Source organism: Rhincodon typus, chromosome 18, assembly GCF_021869965.1.
Source record: "Rhincodon typus isolate 14 chromosome 18, sRhiTyp1.1, whole genome shotgun sequence".
Taxonomy (NCBI): domain Eukaryota; kingdom Metazoa; phylum Chordata; class Chondrichthyes; order Orectolobiformes; family Rhincodontidae; genus Rhincodon; species Rhincodon typus.
Window position 1 is genome coordinate 46,172,484 of NC_063349.1, and position 21,124 is coordinate 46,193,607.

The 21,124-nt window shown below is 43.7% G+C and overlaps 1 protein-coding gene across 2 annotated transcripts in view; it reads left to right on the plus strand.

The window, feature by feature from the left end:
* The window catches only part of dcn (decorin), a 65,759-nt gene that overhangs the window by 30,027 nt on the left and 14,608 nt on the right, over positions 1–21,124 (plus strand). For both annotated transcript variants that reach the window (XM_048607630.1, XM_048607631.1), the window contains exon 3: positions 13,707–13,819. In XM_048607630.1, coding sequence (XP_048463587.1) covers positions 13,707–13,819 — 113 coding nt within the window. The remainder of the gene's footprint in view (positions 1–13,706; positions 13,820–21,124) is intronic.

The window sequence follows — 21,124 nt, forward strand, 5'->3', positions numbered from 1 at the left end:
CAGAACACCTACGCTCGGTTCGCAATAAACAACTGCACCTCCCAGTCGCGAACCATTTCAACTCCCCCTCCCATTCCTCAGACGACATGTCCATCCTGGGCCTCCTGCAGTGCCACAACGATGCCACCCGAAGGTTGCAGGAACAGCAACTCATATTCCGCTTGGGAACCCTGCAGCCCAATGGTATCAATGTGGATTTCACAAGTTTCAAAATCTCCCCTCCCCCCACCGCATCCCAAAACCAGTCCAGCTCGTCCCTGCCTCCCTAACCTGTTCTTCCTCCCACCTATCCCCTCCTCCCACCTCAAGCCGCACCTCCATCTCCTACCGACCAACCTCATCCCGCCCCCTTGACCTGTCCGTCCTCCCTGGACTGACCTATCCCCTTCCTAACTCCCTACCTACACTCACCTTTCCTGGCCCCATCCCCGCCTCTTCGACCTGTTTGTTTCTTCTCCACCTATCCTCTCCTCTATCCCTCTTCTATCCGCCTCCCACTCTCTCCCTATTTATTTCAAAACCCCCTTCCCCTCCCCCTTTTCTGATGAAGGGTCTAGGCCCGAAACGTCAGCCTCTCTGCTCCTATGATGCTGCTTGGCCTGCTGTGTTCGTCCAGCCCTGCACCTTGTTGTCTCAGAGTCCTTTCTCATTACTTCTCCCCACATCCTGGGCAGGTAGTAGTGGCTTGACACAACTGAGAGGTTTCCTAAACCATTGGGTAATTAACAGTTAGCTGCATTGCAATGGATTTGGAGTCACATAAATACAGCAGGCAAGGAAGGCAGATTTCAAAAAGACACCAGAGTACTGGAAATTTTTTTGACAAAGGTCTGATTTTTTCATTGTCGCTATTACTTGGACTAGCTTTCAATTCCAGATTTATTCATCAATGGTTATAGAGTCATGCAGCACGGAAACAGACCTTTCGGTCTAACCAGTCCATGCTGGACATAATCCCAAACTGAATTACTCCCACCTGCCTGTTCCTGGCCCATACCCCTCCAAACATTTCCTATTCATGTACTTTCCCAAATGTCTTTTAAACGTTGTAATTATCATAGAATCCCTACAGTGTGGAAACAGATCCTTTGGCCCAACAGATCCACACCGACCCTCAAAGCATCCCACCCAGACCCATTCCCCTATAACCCACCTAATCTACACATCCCTGGGCACTATGAGCAAGGTAACACAGCCAGACCATCTAACCTGCACATCTTTGGACTGTGGGAGGAAACCGGAGCACCTGGAGGAAACCCACGCAGACTCGGGGAGAATGTGCAAACTCCACACAGACAGTCACCCGAGGGTGGAATCGAACCCGGGTCCCTGGCGCTGTGAGGCAGCAGTGCTAACCACTGAGCCACCGTGCCGTCCTAAGCGTACCCACATCCACCAATTTCTCAGGAAGTTCATTTCATATGCGAACCACGTTCTGTGTAAAAAAATTGCCCCTCGTGTCTTTTTTAAATCTCGCTCCTCTCACCTTAAAGTTGTACCCCCTAGTCTTGAAATCCTCCATCCTAGGGAAAATACAGTTACCATTAACTCTACCTGTACCCATCATTATTTTATAAACCTGTAAAATTCCTGTAGTTACCATGATTGGGTCAAACAGATGTTTAACCCAGGCCTTTGGATGACCAGCCCATAGACATTGCACCATGACTACCACTTAATCAAAGCCCTGGAACTGACTTCCAAATAGCCCCATGTGTATGTCTATGCCAAATGGTCTGCAACAGTTCAAAAGTCAATGCACAACTACCTTCTCAAGCGCCCTTAAGGAAGTTGAGCAAATGCTGGCCCAGCTCTTTAGGGAAAAAAATGAGTGAAATAGGTGCCTAAATCCACTGAGGGCCATTGACCTATCAGACAGGCACATGTAAAATTGATCCCAGAGGTTAAAGATGCTACCGAGAAAGTTGAAGTATATTTCTGGGATGGTATTGGGCACAGTGCCTGCCCAAACACTGCTACCCATGGGCAGTTCAAGAGGTTTGTCATGTGACCAATGCCTACAAACGATAAAACTTTGATGTAAGCCACACATTGCGAAACTGATGGGATCGGGCACAGCACATGCTTTACACATAGTCCAGTTATGACTCACTATTAAAGTTAATGCAGAGCACTGGTGGGTTGTCAAGCCAGTATTTCATTGATCTCATTGGATTTACACATATTAAGCTGGGAAAAGAAGTCCTCCCATAATTCAGGCATTTTCTTAAAGGACCAGCCTGTTCGAAATATACAAGCACAACCATAGGGACTATCATTAGTTGAATATCTAACTCATGACAAACTACATTAAAGTGTTTTACAAGTTGGTAATGAGTGACTGGCAAGAGTTTAGAATATTAAAGAAAGAACTAACTGTAAATTTAATGTTGGTGAGGGAGCAGTTGGGGTATTGTGTGCTGTTTCAAGTGTTCTGATACAGAATCCACAGCAGGATACCAGTAGGCTACATGAAGCTGAAGCTAGGAATAGCAAACTCCAGTTATCAGGAGAACCCTGAGAAACTGGAAGTATCCCCAGTGCAGCAGTGTAAATTAGATTCATTAAGATGGAATGAATGGGACTTGTTCAGCTTAGGAAACGTAGTCAGCATGGACGAGTTGGGCCAAATGGTCTATTTCCATGCTGTTTGACTCTATGACTCAATGACTGTATGAGAGATGGAGGACAGATAATTTTTTTATAAAGCATGTAGCTGGTACAATAGCCTCAAAACAAAAAAAAAGCAAGGAACTGTGGATACTAGAATTCAGAAACAAAAACAGAAATTCCTGGGAAAATTCTGGCAGCATCTGTGGAGAGAAAGCAGAGTTTACGTTTGGGTGAGTGAACTGACTGTAGTTTCGTATATATGCTGAAGATGGGGTGGGGGTGAGGAGTAAGCGATAGGTGGAGATGAGAGAACAACAGTTGGACAGACAATGGAATAGGTAATGGTCAGCCTTCAAACATGCTCCAGCAGTCAATAAGATCATGGCTGGTATGTTTGTGAATGAATGAATTAGCTTTATTGTCACATGTAAGTTTATAAGTGGCCACTTGCAGCACTATCTTAGGCACAAAGGTACCTAAGTACAGCTTCTTCAGTTACAGACTTGGTGCAGTGTAACAACGTCACAACACATGATGCCATCTTAGGTACAGAGTATACAGGCCACGCTCTGAACTGGCCATTGCCTCCATGCTCCGCACTGCACCACTGGTCACTGGTTTTCAATTCTGGATTTCCATCTAGCTGCGAGCACCTTTGATTCCCACACCTAACAAAAATCTACCCATCTCTGCCTTAAAAATATACAGTGGCTCCACCTCTACCACCTCCTGAGGGAGATAATTCCACAGTCACACACTCCTCTCACAAAAATACTCCCCTCATCTCTGTCCTGAAAGGGCGACCCCTAAATTTAGAGCCATGCCCTCTAATTCTTGACTGACCTACAAGAGGGAGCATCCTCTCCATGTCCACTTTGTCAAAACCATTCAGAATCTTACACGCTTCAATCAGGTTACCTCTCATATTTCTAAACTCTAGTGGAAACAAGTCCAGTCTGTCCAACCATTCCTCATGAAATAGTCCACATATTCCAGGTATCACTTCTGTAAATCTCTGCTATAAAGCAGGGATATGCAGCAGTTAATTTGACAAGTAAAGCATGGAGTACTGGATCTAATTGCTTACACAAAGAGCTGGCATACACAGAATGGACCATTCAAACTCTGATATTGTCAACTGCAACTAGAAGTTTTTTTTGAATGTTCATGGAATGTGGGCATCGCTGGCTCGATCAACATTTTCTGCCCATCCCTAATTGCCCAGAGGGCAGTTAAGAGTCAACCACATTGCTGTGGGTCTGGAGTCACATGTAGACCAGACCAGGTAAGGGCGGCAGATTTCCTTCCCTAAAGGACATGAACGAACCAGATAGGGTTTTCTGGCAATCGACAATGGTTTCATGGTCATCATTAGACGCTTAGTTCCAGATTATTATTGGATTCAAATTCCACCATCTGCCATGGCGGGATTCGAACCCAGATCCCCAGAACATTACCTGGGTCTCTGAATTAATAGTCTAGCGATAACACCACTAGGCCATCGCCTATCCTATGTGTCTCCAGGAAATTTAAAACCATCACGGATTCTCCCAGTGGTGGTACCACCAATGGTGTATCTGCCAGCGGGAGGCAGCTCAATGTATCTGCATTTGCTAGTTGGCCTGCCAATGGTTTTCCAACTTGTAATTATACTCACTTAATATTAGAGCCTCCCGCTGAATTCGGCCTGAAACTATGGGCGGCACTGTCTTGTCCTCTTTAAGTAGACTTAGCTGAAGTTTGTGGTCCTTTATTATTTTGTGTGCACTTTATGACTGTATGAACCAGATTGCCCATTTGTTTCAAAATTGTCACTGACTTAATAATAATACTAGCCTCAGAGATGGGATGGGGTGGTGGCATCTCAACTCGATTTAGAGTCAAGCTTTCAGTTTTAAACTCTCACTGTCTTTTCCCTTTAAATCCACTGGATCCAGCCTTTAGCCTGAATGTTACAGTTGGTTGGATATTTTACAGGCACATCGGACAGCTATTCCCCTGACCCCATATGGAAGCTGCCTATGGGGCCACTTTTAAACTGCCAGATCCATCTCCACTGAAAATGACAGTTTTAATTGCTGAAAGCCAGACTGTAGCTCCAGGCTCCACTCTAAATGAACTGAGCGTCTGATCCACTTAACTTCAATCCAGATCTTTCACTGGGTTTGGTCAATGCAAGCTTCTCATTCCCTTCCCCCACACGTTTGGATATGTCGGTTTTGATGTATATCTCTCAATACAACTCCTGATACAGGCCAGTGCACAAGCAACCCTGGAGCTTGTGAGGACATGCATTTCAGTCCAGGGAGGAATTGTAAGACCGATCTGTAAAATTCAAGTCAGCAATACATATTTGTGTACAAATTACAGAATTCTTACTCATGTTGAATGCTCCATCAACATAAAGCCGTGGTATAGCCGAAAAGCAGTTTGTACCTGCCAGTTTTCTTTTAATTTAACAATTATACATTTCTTTACAAAGCACGCTTCCTTGATAGGCTTTAACTTGCGTTATTTTGAGCCATCTGCCTGTGCACAAAGTCAGGTACACAGAGCAATCCCACAGATTCCCAATATCTGCCTGTAGGAGAATTTGACAAAACAGTTCCAAAATAACTAGTAGATGTTTTATTAAAATGCAGCTACTGGGAGATGGTAGCACAGTGGGTAATGTTGCTAGACTAGTAACTAGACTAGTAATCCAGAAGTAATGGCACTGGCACTAAACTAGTAATCCAGGGATAGCAGTAATGTTGCTAGAGTAGTAATCCAGAAGTCTAGGCGAGAAAATAAAAACAAAAAGAAACCCTCTGATTTCACATCCCACTGTGGAAACTGGCAAAACTTAAATACAATTCAGACTAATTCTGGTATTTAAAGCTAGTCCCAGTAACGATAACCATGAAATAATCATTATTTGGGTTGAAAATCCATCCTGTTCCCCAATGTCCTAAAGGAAAGGAAATCCACCATCCTTACCCTGGTCTGGCCTACATATGACTCCAGACCCACAGCAATGTGGCTAGCTCCTAGCTGCCCTCAGACATGGTGGAGAAATCCACTCAGTACAAAGGCAATTGGTGTTAGGCAACAAACACTGACCCTGCCAACGATGCTCACATCCCATGAAAGGATACAAAAAAACAAAAAAGATGAAAGGATTAAAAACTGATATTAAAGTTGAGAATTAATTGGGATTTGGCTTATTCTCCTGCCTTCAGTGGAAATATACATTCACCTACCTTTTGTTAATGTTATGTTAATTGTATTATAAAAATTAGACGCAAACAGGTGGAGGGTATTGATTGACTGAGTACCTTGAGAACAGAGAAGGAGGGACTGCTGGAGTCATCATCTCTCCCCCCCGGGCAAAGCCAACAATTTGATTTAAAATATAAATTTCCTTTACAGATTTGACATTTGTGGCAGTGCCGCATTAAGGGGTTTTCTCTGATTTGTTCAGTCAAATTTTTAATTGCATCTAATGGGTTTTCAAAATAGTATACAGAGGGGCTGCTGAGCACGAGAGGTATAAATATGGAACATTGCATTCTGTAAATACAGGAGCCATCAAGAAAAGGAACTCAGTTGAGTTTCATACTTCATTAGTTGGGTTGGGATCTATTGTCATTTTCAACTCACATCTTGACTGGAACTGTCAAATTGGATTGCATTTCTGTGGTCTTTCTGCTGAAAACTTCTTTTTAAACAGTTGTCACCTTTGCTAAAGATGTCATATGGCTGACATTTAGGGGAAGACAGTGGCATGCTACTGGACTAGCAATCTAGAGGCCCAGGCAAATGCTGTTCAGACTGGGGTTCAAATCCTACAATAGCAGCTAGGAGAATTTGAATTCAATGAATAAATCTGGAAAGTGAAGCTAGTTTTAGTGATCATGCTGTCTATTATTAATTGTTTTAAAAACCCATCTGGTTCCCTGATGGGCAGCACAGTGGCTTAGTGGCTAGCACTGCTGCCTTACAACAGCGGGGACCTGGGTTTGATTCCAGCCTTGGGTAACTGTCTGTGTGGAGTTTGTACATTCTCACTATATCTGTGTGGGTTTCTACCCGATGCTTCACTTTCCTCCCACAGTCCAAAGACATGTGGGTTAGGATGGATTGGCCATGCTAACTTGCCCAGAGAGTCCAGGGATGTGCAGGCCTAGTGGATTAGCCATTGGCAATGCAGGGTTACAGGGATAAAGTAGAGAGTGGATCTGGGGAGGGATGCTCTTTGGAGGGTTGGTGTGGACTCAATGGACTGAATGGCCTGCTCTGACACTGGAGGGATTATAGCTTCTGTGTCCTTTCTGGAAGAAATCTGCTGTCCTGGTCTGGCCAATATGTGACTCCAGACCCACAGCAATATGGCTGGCTCCTAGCTGCCCTCCAGAATGGCCTGACACGTCATCCTGTTTCAAGGGCAATTTGGGATGAGCAAAAAATGCAAGACTTGCCAGTGATACACGACTCTTGAAAGAACAAAGACAAATAACTTTTTTCTGGGCTGCTATGTGTCTGTCTTCAGACTCAAGGTTCATGCATAGAAGGCTGAGCTCAACTTGAGGGGTTTCCCATAGCTAACCACTTAATGAAGATATCTCTCTGTGCTATTTTAAAATCATTAACGTAATTTGAATAGTGTGCACTAGCCATTGTATGGAAAATAGCTTTCTCCTTCTCCATTCTCAACAGCTCCTGGTATTTACCTTTTGCCACGGAGGTTCATAAGTTCAAACAACATTTGACACTAAGCATCATGTCAACTTACTATGACAGGCCCTGTTGAAAATGTGGGTGTTGAGCAATTGAGCAGTATAGTGATAGATAAAGAAGAGGTGCTAAAATGGCTGGCAGCACTCCAGGTAGAGAAGGCCCATCCTAGATTGCTGAGCGAGGTAGGGGAGCAAATCACAGAGCAGTTGACAGAAATTTTCCTCTCTGAACACAGGATTTGTGCTGAGGGCCTGGAAGATTGAAAATATGACACCATTGTTCGAGACAGGGGCAAATGTTAATCCAGGAAACTGCAGAGCTGTCAGCTTGATATCAATTGTGGGAAAACTGTTGGAGGCCGCAATATGGGGAAAAATAAATCGAGAAAAATAGGTTGATAAGCCAGGTCATGTCTGATAAATTTAATGGAGTTCTTTGATGAGGTGACACAGGCAGTGGATGTGGGTAGTGCTGTGGATCTTGTATATTTGGACTTTCGGAAAGCATTTGATCTGGTGCAACACGGCAGGTTGGTTAGCAAATTAGAAATGTTTGGGATTGATGGGTCCTTGGCAGCATGGATTAGAGATTGGTGAAAGAAGGTAGGAAACAGAGGGTAGGTTTGAATGGGAATTTCTCAGATGGGGGACGAGTTGAAAGCAGTGTTCCCCAGGGATCACTATTGGGATCCTTTCCTTTTCTGATTTATGTGAACAATTTGGAGATGGGTTTTGAGGGCAAAATCTCTAAATTTGCAGATGATATTAAGCGAGGGAGAATAGTGAATTGTGAGGATGATGCTTAGCAAGTTCAGAGGAACATTGACAAGTTGGCCAAATGGGCAGACACCTGGAAGATGAATTTCAATGCGGAGAAATGTGAGGTAATGTACTTAAAAGAAACACAGACAATATAGGCTCAATGGTACATTTTTGAGGGCAATGCAGGATCAAGTGCATAATTCTCTGAAGGCGGCCAGGCAAGTTGAAGACATTGTTAAGAAGTCTTATAGGATCCTTAGGTTTATAAATAGAGGCAAAGTGTATAAAAGTAAGGAAGCAATGCTACACTTCTACAAATCATCGGTCAGATCACATTTGGAGTATCGTGTTCAGTTCAGGGCATCTTGTTTAAGGAAGGACATTAAAACTCTGGAGAAAGATCAAAGGAGGTTTACTAGAATGAAACCAGGAGTGATGGATTTTAGATACAAGGAAAGACTAGAGAATCTGGGCTTATTCTCCTTGAAGTTATGAAAAGTAAGAGTTGACCTTATTGAGGTTTTCAAAATTATGAACAATCTTGAAAGGGTAAAGAAGGATATTCTGGTAACTAGAGGTCACAATTTCAAGATTGACAGCAAGAGAGCTAGGAGTGAGAAGGAGAAATCTCTTTACTAAGAGAGTGGTTAGGATTTGGAATGTGCTGCCTGGGAGAGTGGTGAAGGTGGAGGATTCAAAAGAGAGCTGGACATATATTTGAAAATGGTGAATTTAGAGGGCTACAGAGATAGAGCTGGAGAATGGGACTAACTGGGTAGCTTTTTCAGGAGCCAGCACAGACACAATGGGCGAAATGGCCTCCTCCTATACGACAAAATTCCATTATTCTAGATGAAAAGAAGCTTTTGCAAAGAGGTAAGTTTTAATGAGTATCTTAAAGGAGGAAAGAGAGATAGGGGGACAGAGGTGTTTGTGGAGGAAAATCCAGAGTGTAGGGTTCAGACAACTGAAAGCACAGAGCCAGTTTAGAGCGAAGGAAATACAAGGTCAATAGAGAGTCAGAATTGGAGGAGTGAGAATCAGCAATCACTGTTCCTATCCACATTTGGCTAACCAGTGGAAATAATTATGCAACATTTATTTTCTCAAACATTCCGAAATTCAAAACCTTCCCTTTGATTTGATTGAGAGTGGTATGGGTCAGAATATGACCCCTGTACTGTTGTGGAAATGCGAGGCAGCTTCAGTTAGTGTCAACCAAGAACTTCCCCCTAAGTGTGTTGGCCTTTTCTCCTTTAGCTTTCTTTTGCGTACAAACAGCTGGCTCTGGATTAAAGATAGAATGAAGGATCTGCAGAGACCAAAACTGTTACTGTTGTGCTCCTTTTTGTAACAGTTAAATATTTTTGGTTTTTTATTGAAATTGAACTTATTCCAAATCAAACACCGATAAATAGTTAACATCCAGGAATCTCTTCATGTCAGAACTGAATGGTTTGCTCAATCATAATGTGTGGCTATGTCAGCAAGTGTCCACCCAATTCTTTTGTATTATTTCATGGGATGTGGACATTACTGGCAAATCTAGTATCTTTTCACCCACCGCAAATTGCCCTTGACATTGGATTGTTTACTCAGGTCATTTCAAAGGCCAATTAATAGTTGCATGTCACATGTAGGCTAGACCACATACAGACAGCAGATTTCCCTTCTCTACAGGGTGTTAGATAGATTTTTACAAAAATTAACATTGGTTGTTATTTGGCTAGCTTTTAATTCCAGACTTTAATTTCTGTCACCTACCATGGTGGGATTTGACCCCATGTTGCCAGAACATCAGCTTGGGAATTCTGGATTTCTAGCCTAGAGATGATACCATTAAACCACCATCTCCCCCTGTTCTACTTGATTGTAGATCATTTGAGGTAATTAAATCTAAACAAGCTGAAGTTCTATCCTCTGGGAAAGAGAAGACAAACTTTTAAAATGCTGAAGGGGATCTTTGACTGGGCTGACATGGAGAAAGTCTTTTCTCTCATACTAGAGTGCAAAGCTAGTAGCCATAAATGTGAGATACTTTTCAATAGAATTGAAATGTTATGCTAAAACTTTGTTGAGCTGTGGTTCAATTGTACTTATTTACAGTAGTGCGCAGGGAAGGTTTTGAATTTCAGAACATTTGAGAGAGTAACAGTTGCACAATTATTTCAATTGAGTAACCAATCATAGAATCCCCATGCAGGCCATTCGGCATACTGACCCTCGACCACCCATCCAGACCCACCCCTCTACCCTATCCCTATAACACTGCATTTCCCATGGCTAACCCACCTAACCTGCACACCCCTGGGCACTATGAGCAAGGTAGCACAGCCAGACCACCTAGCCTGCACATCTTTGGACTGTGGGAGGAAACTGGAGCACGAGGAGGAAACCCGCGCACACACAGAGAGAATGTGCAAGCTCCACACAGTCATCTGAGGGTGGAATCAAACCCAAGTCCTTGGTGCTGTGAGGCAGCAGTACTAATCACTGAGCCACTGTTCCACCCCACAACTGGGGATAGTAATATTACAAAAAGTAATTAGAGGCATTAAAGTGTGGGTAGGATTTACATAACTGATTCCAGAAAGCTGTGGATACACACACATGGAGGGGAATTACTAGGCTGCGTTTCTTTTCTTTGGAAGAATGGTGACTAAGGCGTGACCTAATAGAGGTCTTTAAGGTAATGAAAAATTTTGATAAATTGGATAAGAGATGACGTGCATCAGGCTCATTGGAAGTCCCAGTGTTCTGAAATCTGTAAAGATTCCCGAGAAAATCTGATTTTCCAATGGGCCATTTCCAAGATCCTCCACAAATGTTTCTGACCCTGAGCTAGGGACTGAGACTTCCAACAGCTCTGACTTAGTTATTAGAACATTTCTGTTACCCAAGAAATGCTTGTCAGAAAAATCTTAGCCTAACATCCAGAACTGAGCTCCCAACCTACTACCTGACCCCCATACATCTGCCATTCCACCTCCAACCCAATTTGAAGTACCTATCTCAACCACAGTACCCTCCTATAATGCATCTGGACCAGACAGCTCCCCACTACCTGACTGCTTCCCCCAACCTGACCAGACCAATCCCTGACCCACCAATAACTCTACCCATCCCACCTACCTCCAATCTTTTCATGCCTGAATGGGCTTCTGTGACCCATCCTAATCACTGTCTGCCACTCTGCCAACCCAATTGGACTACCTCTCCCAATCACAATTTCCCCATAGCCAGTGCCATAGAAAGGAGGGGTTTCTTGTCTTTCCCCTGACTCTATGACACTATGGTGGAGTTTTTCATGTGGACTATTCATTTCTAAAGATGTCTTCCAAGATTAGGGGATGACAGTGATTTCCATTGCTTGTAAGATCTGAGCAAGTACATCCTCATGTGGGGAAGAGCATAGTCAGAGATCAACAATAAATCCAACTGGGAACTCAGAAGAAGTCTTTTTATCCAAACAGTGTGGTGAGAATGTGGAATCTCTACACAGGGATTATTTGAAATGAATGATACAGATGCATTTAGGAGGAAGTTGGATAAAGATTTGAAAGTGAAGGAAATCGATGGGTACAGTTTAATTCAAGAAGGCTTGTGTGGACCGTAAAACCAGCATGGACTAGTTGGGCCAAATGGTTTCCATGGTGTACTATGTAAATGCAGTGAGGAATTCAGGTGAAACTTTGCTACTCAGAGAGTGGTTAACTACCATGAGGAGTAGTTCATGTGAATTTCATGTGTTCATTTCAAGGGAAGTCAGTTACTTAGACAAAAGTGAAAGAGGTAGAAAGACATGCCGAGCCTTATGTGGGGAATAAGCACTGATATTGTTTTCTGATTCATTCTTGTGATGTGGACATTGCTGGTTAGTCTAACATTTAGTGCCATCTTGAATTGTCCCTGATCCTAATGGCTTGTTTGGGCACAGCCAAGTTGTTCCAAAAGCCTGTTTCTGTGCGGTAAGATTTCTTTTGTGCCTTCAATTGAACTACATGTGTTTGTCAGTGATCTACTCGACCTCCAATCCTGGGGCTATGTCATCAGGGCATCTGTATAACATTAAGTGAATTATATGTTGCCATAAGAGGAGCAATTTGCACTGGGACATGAGCTTTGCTTGCTTTAAGTTGCTGAGACTAAAGGAAAGGTGGGGGTTGGGAAGAGATGCTGATCTGGTTCTGCAGTTAAACAATTTTTTTAAATTAATATATAGTAGGCAAAAGTGTCAAAGTGAGAGCAGTCACCTGGCAGGTCTCAAATATTCGCTCCCAGCTCTGTGTATCAGCAAGTTACAAAGGAGCTGATAATATGAGTGTTAGCAGCATCTGCTTGCTTACAGCTGAAATAAATCAACCCGTTCCAACAATGTGTATCCTGAAATCAGATGTGGAGAAAATTGAAGCTGCAGAATTAGATTGCCTGAGGCTGTAATTTATTCCTTTGCCTAGTCTCGCCTTTCACATTGCTGAATAAATACTGATGTCCTTCCTCTGCACAAGGCTCTGAATTTCCTGTAACTAAATGGCATTGTTTTGGTGTAAGAGCAACTCTTCCAGTTGATTTTTACATTAAAATATCAGTCAGCGCCAAACCTGTTGAAATGCCCTGATGCTCCTTGACATAGTCAACCCCTTTATGTTGCCAATGCACTTTTGGGATGTTGACTTATGAGTGAGATGTTCAGTGGAGGCCCCACCTGCCCCATGGTGGCTCAGTGGTTAGCACTCCTGCTTCACAGCAGGGTTCGATTCCACCCTCGGGCAACTGTCTGTGTGCCGTTTGCACATTCTCCCTGTGTCTGTGTGGGTTTCCTCTGGGTGCTCAGGTTTCCTCCCTACAGCCCAAAGATGTGCAGGTTAGCTGGATTGGCCATGCTAGAGTGCCCGCAGTGTTCAGGGATGCGTGGGTTATAGTGGGGATGGGTCTGGGTGGGATGCTCTGAGGGTCAGTGTGGACTTGTTGGACCGAAGGGCCTGTTTCCACACTACAGGGATTCTATGATTCACTTTGGTGGATGGAAGTGATTTCATGATAATGCTTCAAGAAAGAGCATGAGGGCTTTCCTCCACAGTTTCCCAGCCGACACTGATCCCTCATTCAAAAGCACGAAAGAGAAGGCCGAATCATCTGGTCTAAATCACATCGCTGACCATAAGATATAGGAGCAGAATTAACCTATTTGGCTTATCAAGTCTGCTCCACCATTTGATCATAATTTGTGGGAGCTTGCTCCACATAAATTGTCAGCCACAGTTCCTGCATTCCTGAATACAGTTGAGGCAGTCGAGGGGGCATTGGATAATTATTTAAATAAAAATAATGTGCAGGATTATGGGAAAGTGGCAGAATTTTGGCACTGAGCCCAAAAGGAGATGGTATAGACATTATGAGCCAAATGACCCTCTTCCGCACTTTAACAATTCTGTGATTACAAGGGTGTCTGCATTTCAAAACAACGCTTCATTTTGTGTCAGTCTGGACTAAAGTCTTGAATCACCAATTGTCTCTCTGAGGCAAAAGAGCTACCACTTGAGCTGATGCAAGTCTGAAAAACGAGGTGCAGACACCCAAAAGTGACTTCTTTCAACTTTTCTCCTAAAACAGGTCTAACCACAGTGCCCAAGGACATTCCCAAAGATACTACACTGCTTGATCTGCAGAACAACAAGATCACAGAGATAAAAGAAAATGACTTCAAGAATCTAAGAAACCTTAATGTAAGCTACCTTTCACAAATGTCTTACAACTTTGACTTCTGAGGTGGTCACTCATGTACAGAACTGCCTCATGATCAAGTGCCTTGACCAGCAGCAGTGTCAGGGGCTTGCCTCAGTGCAGTGACTCTCCCAAGATATGAGAGGGCTGCTACTCTGGGTATTTTTCAGTCTCCGTGCTCCTCCCCGCAAGGCCATCTGATGTTGAGCGAGGGGAGAGGGCTAGGCTGGAGGAACAGCTCGAAGGGCTTGACCGCGATGGAGTTGATGGGCCCAAGCACAATGCGGGTGTTCAATCCCTCTCTCCTAGAGCTGTGCTTTGATGTTTTATTATTCTCCTTGTGCTTGAGGCCTTCGTTCATCAGTAGGCAGGACAGACTGGAATGCTTTGAGAACAAAGGGATCAAAATGAAAACTGTTCAGTTTTATTTTTAAATTAATTTTGTCATTAATTAGAGCTCTAATTTGTGCCGAGCTAAACACGACAGATAAGTGCTCTGAGATTGTAGGAACTGCCGATCCTGGAGTCTGAGATAACAAGGTGTCGAGCTGGATGAATACAGCAGGCCAGGCAGCATCAGAGGAGCAGGAAGGCTGACGTTTTGTGTCTGGACCCTTCTTCAGAAGTGCTCTTGTGTCTTTACTGATTAGTCAAACTGGACCCAGCTTGTCTTTACAAAGGATGGCTCGCCTTGCAGTCCCTCTTTATTTCATCATATCATGTCTGATGATATGGTGGTTATGTTACAGAAATGTGAAGACCCCAATCAGTTCATTCAAATTCTATTACAGTTGTGTGGAAATTTTAAATGAGTTTTATAAAACGCTGGCACAAATAATACTGACCCATGAAGCTGAAATTTGTTGTTAATAAAAACTTTGGTTGTCCATATCCTTCACTGAAGGGTGTTTGACCAGTCAATTTGTTCAAGGGACTTGGGAGTTACTAGCCAAGCTAGAAGGCCGTTCAGCCCATTGAGCTTGCCCTACCATTCAATGCTATCATGGCTGATCGAACACTTCAATGTCTTTTACCCACACTATCCCCATAAACCTTTATGAAACTGGTAATCAGAAATCTATCAATCTATACCATAAACATACACAAAGACTGAGCTTCCGAAGATCTCTGAAGCAGATCATTCCAAAAGTTCACAACCTCAGAGTAAACAAAAATTCTCCTCATCCCAGATCCAAGTGGGGCATTGGCCTTATTTTGAAAAGGTGCTTCCTGGTTCTGGATTCTTCAACCAAGTGAAACATCTTATCTGCATCTACCCTGCCTGTCCCTTTAAGTATTTTGTAAGCTTCAGTTAGATTTTCTCTCATTTTTCAAAACTCTAGAGAATACAGATCCACTTTGCCCAATCTCACTTCGTAGACCAGTCCTGCCATCCCTGGAACAAATCCCTGAATATCTTTCCTGAGATAAGGAGACCAAAACTGCACAAGGTGGTGCGGTCTAACCAAACACATTGGCCGGATCATCATTTGTTGCCCATCCTTAATTGCCCTTGCACTAAGTGGCTTGCTGGGCCATTCCTGGGGACAGTTAGAAGTCAACCCCACTACTGAGAGTCTGCAATCATGTGTAGCCCACACTGGGTAAGGATGGCAGATTTTCTTCCCAAATTAATAGTTGTCATACTCACCATTTCAGAAATAAGGTTGATTTTTAAAAGTGAATTTCAAGCTCACCAGCTGGTAGAATTTGAACCCACCTTCCCAGAGCATTAGCCTGGACCGTCTGGATTACCCAGTCCAAAAGGTTACCACTGGGTCAGCGTCTCCCATTATGCAATGTATAGGCCCCCTCCAGCCTCCTGAGATTTCCCATTGATGGCAATGGGGAGGAATATTTACTCTGGTGCGTGATGGGGTGGATGGCCAATTCACAATCTGCTGTTTTACACCCCCCAACTGTTGTTTTACACCTCCCAAATCTGTCTAACTACCTCCTCATGACAGAAGTGCAAAGGGTTCTGAAGAACCATTGTCTTATTGCAACCTTCTGTGCTCCACTCAGCTCTGCTGACAAACGCAGAACAATATGGCCGTGAGACATTCTCAAGCAGAGCCCACAGTGTGAGTCACTAAGTCAGGAATTTCTCTTTCCCTGCTGTCTTCCTGTCCTCTTGAACACAGGGTGACCTTCTCCAATCAATAGAATTTCTGAGCTGACCGTCGGTTCTTGTGTGAGCCACCATCCTCTTGTTTAAGCATAGAAATGTGACAGATAGGACGAGTCAAAGAACTGGTACAGGCAGAATTGGCTAAGTGACCTTCTTGTGCAGTAAGATTGTATGAAGTCGAGTCTAAGATGAAGGATTGTCTGACATGGCTCACAAGACGCAATACCACCCCCCCAATCCCACAACAAAACCCATCCCACCAACCAAAGACTCCTCCTCTCTTGTGGCCTGTCTACCTCAGTCCACAAACCCAATGCACTCCTGTTGTTGGACACATCTCCAGTCTAGGCTCACGCTGAAGCCCTCACTGCAGTACTGTCAGTGGCCAGCACACTCGGTGGTGCTGTCAACACTGCACAGCTACAGGTCTCTGATTAATTGGCAGCTTTCTTAGGTAGGAATTTCTGTTTCTGTGGATGGGAGTCCCACCTCAAGCCAAGTATCATCCAATTGGCTGTTAAATTTGTGTCACAAAATGCCAGGCAATGATCACTTTCAACAAGAGAGAATCTAACCATCATCCCTTGGCATCAATGGTATTACTATCAATGAATCCCCCACTATCAACATCATGGGGGTTACCATGGATCAGAAACTGAATTGAGCTGACCATATCAATACTGTGGCTACAAGACCAGGTCAGAGGCTTGGAAACTTGCTGAGAGTAACTCACTTCCTTTCTCCCCAAAGCATAAATCTGGAATGTGATGGAATACTCCCCACTTGCCTAGATGGGTGCAGCTCCAACAAAACTCAAGAAGCTTGACACCGTCCAGGACAAAGCAGCCCATTTGAAAGGCACCACATCCACAACATTCAATTCCCCCACCACCATGCTCAGTAGCAGCAGTGTGTACTATCCACAAGATGTACTGCAGAAATTTACCAAGGCTCCTTAGAGACAACCTTCCAAACCCATGACCATCTAAAAGGACAAGGCTAATCAATACATGGGAACACCACCGCCTTCAAGTTCCCCTCCAAGCCACTCACCATCTTGACTTGGAAATATATCCACGTTCCGTAGTATCACTGGATCCAAAATCTGTAACTCCCTCCCTCATGACATTATGTGTCTTCCTACACCAAAAGTACTGCAGTGGTTCAAGAAGCCAGCTCACCACACCGGGTCAAAATCCTGTAACTACCTTTCTAATGGCATTGTGGGTTAACCTACAGCAGCGGTTCAAGAAGACAGCTCACCACCACCTTCTCAAGGGCAACTATGGACGGGCAATAAATGTTGGCCCAGTCAATGATGCCCACAACCCATCAGAGAATTAAACAAAAGATGATGGGGCAGCTGCCAGGAACAGGGGTATGCACCACCTGAATTTTTAGCTGGATGTAGGGGTAAAGGACTCTTTACTCACACACCCTAGGTAACAGCACCATCAGAGCAATACAGGTTCTGACCCATTGTATTGTTCACTACCTTTACTGTCTGCCCCCACACCCCACTTTCTTCCTTCCCGATAGACTTCTATCTTTTTCCCTCAAATCTTTGACCCTCAATTTGACCTTTGGGGTGGCACAGTGGCACAGTGGTTAGCACTGCTGCCTCACAGCGCCAGGGACCCGGGTTCGATTCCAGCCTCCGGTGACCGTCTGTGTGGAGTTTGCACATTCTCCCCGTGTCTGCGTGGGTTTGCTCCGGTTTCCTCCCGCAGTCCAAAGATGTGCAGGCTAGGTGGATTGGCCATGCTATAGTGCCCAGGGATGTTTAGGTTAGCTGGGTTCAACATGGGAAATGCAGGGATAGGGGAATGGGTCTGAGTGGGATGCTCTTCGGAGGGGCGGTGTGGACTTGTTGGGCCAAATGGCCTGTTTCCACACTGTAGGGATTCTATGATTCTATGTTGCCACTTATCCTTAAGTATGAAATATTTTCTGGCATCACTTTCCCGACTCCTGGCTCTTGTGAAGTCCCTGCCAGCACATTTATACCTGCTGTTGGTGCAAACGGTCTGCAGAATCCATCAGGAATTGGCCCTGAGGAATGACAATAATCAAAATGGACACAAATCACATCTGCTTGATGTGAGAACCTCTTCTGCTTCCAGTCACCTGCAAATCAGCAAAGCCATTAGGAGAAAAGACCAAATGTGTCGAATTCCTTTGGTGTTTGGAAGAATGAGAGGTGATCTGATTGAAAAGGATGAAATCCTTACAAGCTGAGAGGCTGGATTGAGATGTTAACGTTCAGCATTTAAAGATCCTGAATAAAGAGTCTATCACTGAGGAAGGGAAATTGCTTCACTCAAAGGTTTACAAATTGTTTGGAATTCTGTATCTGTGAGAGCTGTGAATGCTCAGGGATTGAATGTATTCAAGGCAAAGGGGGATAGATTTTTTGGATCTGAAGGTGTGTAGGGAACGGATCAGAATGTAGAGTTGAGGTAGAAGGCAAATGAAAATCATTGGCAGAGCAGATTTGAGAGGAATTCCAAAATAGGATCCAATTTATCTCACAGTCATAGAGATTTTACAGCACAGAAAGAGGCCCTTCAGCCCATCATGTCTGCACTGGTTATCAAGCATCTATCTATTCTAATCCCGTTTTCAAGCACTTAGCCTTTTGCTATGACATTTCAAGTGCTCATCTAAATCCGTCTTGAATTTGATGAGGGATCCTACCTCTACTACCCTCTTAGGCAGTGAGTTCCACATTGTCACCATCCTCTGCGTGAAAACTTTTTTCCTCAAATTCCGTCCACCTCCTGCTCTTTACCTTAAAACTGTGCTGGCGGTTTTTGAGACCTCTACAAAGAAGAAAGATTTCTCCCTAACCACTATGTCTATGGCCCTGATAACTTTGTACACCTCTCTCAATTATCTGTGTTCTAGGTTAATTGAAAATTGATTAAGCCAAGAAACACAGGATTTGTGAATGGAGACATTGGCCTCCTTTCATCAGCTGCAGATATCACAAACATGGATATGGTGACTTGGTCCATGGCTCAAAGTGTAGAATTCAATCGAGTGCCCAACTTGGATTCTGGAGTTCTCATCATCTGAACTTTAACCTCCAACCACTGTGCCCTGACAAGCAGACCCAACCCCCATCTTGAAAACTTGATTACCGAAAAGGAAAAAGTGGTGAAAAACTGGAGGAAAGTGTTCTTTTTCTGAATGCCATAGTGACTTTTCACCTGTCTTTCAGTCACGGCTACGTTCAGGGATTAAATTTCAGTTTGTGGAGTTTCCTGGGAAGTTGTAGGGTGTTGACAACCCTATCCCTGCTCGAGTGGGGTGACCAGACTTGAAGTAAAGTCAGCCTTTAGTGTTTATTTACATCTAAAATAAAATGCTGTACAAAACAAAATTAACAGGGACCTAAGAGGCAATGTTTTCCACATAGAGGGTGGTGCGTGTATGGAATGAGCTGCCAGAGGAAGTGGCGGAGGTTGGTACAATTACAACATTTAAAAGGGCATCTGGATGGGTACATGAATAAGAAGGGTTTAGATGGATATGTGCCAAATGCTGGCAAATGGGACTGGATTTATTTAGGATATCTGGTTGGCATGAATGAAATGGACCTAAGATTCCAATTATGTGTCAATTTTGGCTCATCTGATAGCACTCTGATTCAGAAATTTGTGGCTTGACTCCCACTCCAGGACGTAAGCCCACAATTTAAACCTGGTGCCCCTGCATAGTACTGAGTGTCTGCTGCACTGCCAGAGATGCTCTCTCTCTCTCATATAAACTGTTAAATCAAGCTCTCCTCAGTTGCTCAGGTAAATCTAAATAATCCCATGGCTGTTCAATCCAAGGAACAGTGGAGAAGTTATCTCTGGGTGTCCGGACTAATTTTATCCTTCAATCAATATCAGTAAAATTATTGGTCATTGTCACATTGCTGTTTGTGGAAGCTTTTTGTGTGCAAATTGGCTGCTGCCATTCCTAAATTACAACAGTGATTGTACCTCAAAAATACTACAGAGGCTCTCACATTCTTCGAGATATCTCATAAAGGGTACAGTATAAATATAGATCTTCCTTTTTAGGCCAATTATACATGAACAGAATAAGAACCACAGAAAATATATTGAAAGCTGTTGACCATAATCTCAGGCCAGGACACAACCTAAAAACAACTTCATGGCTTTAATTTTCCTCATTTACTCACAGCAACAAGGTGCCCCTAACAAAATTCAGATGAGGCTACATTCATTGGTTTCCTCTGTGGGTTCATAAAGATTATATGAGCAAAGCTCAAAAGCTATTGAAAGGTACTGGGGACGAAGTCCTAAATATCTAATCTGTCATATTGCACTAATCCAGGCTTTGTTTAAATTAGAGATTTAGTTTAAGAACAAAAAAAACACAGAAAATGAAAGATCCAGCATTCATTTATGCCAACATAACACTTTTATAAGCTTTTTTTTAACAAAGCCCATATTTCACAGAATGAGAGGTGGGTGCCATACTGTTTCTTTTGTAAAAAATACAAGAGACAATAAACTACCATTCTTAGAATTTAAAAATTAGGTTTATTGTCATGTGTACTCAAGTACAAAAGTACAGGAGTAAAGTGAAAAGTTTACAATTGCACCACACAAGGTGCCATCTCAGGTACAAAGTATCCAGGTACAAAAATTAGATACTAAAATAGATTAGGTACAAAAATAGGGAAATAAAGAGAAAAGCCAAAAGTTTTACATTATAGTTCTTCATAGTATAAATTAGGAAGATAAAGAAATAAAGTTAAGAGATAAACGTTACAGTCCTTCCATAGCCTGCAGTCTCTCCATACTGTGGACTCTCCATACGTTGTCTCACTCTCCCCACACTGCTGGGCTCAAAATCTGTGACAGGTTGACCACAACAGGCCCAGCCCACCGGCAAACCCCTCCAGATTCCCAGCTCACCGGCTGCTCCACTCCATCCCGCCGACCGCTGATCATCCCACACCACTCCGGCCAATTGGCTGCCCTGCTCGACTCGGGCCTACTGACTGCTGGCCGCCCAACTTCACTTCAGCGCTGTGAAAGCTGGCCATCCCGCTCTGCCCTAGCCCGCTCCACCCTGCCCTGCTGACCTCTGGCCTTCCCGCTCTGCCCTGTCCTGCTGACTCCTGGCCGTCCCGCTCTGCCATGTCCTGCTGACC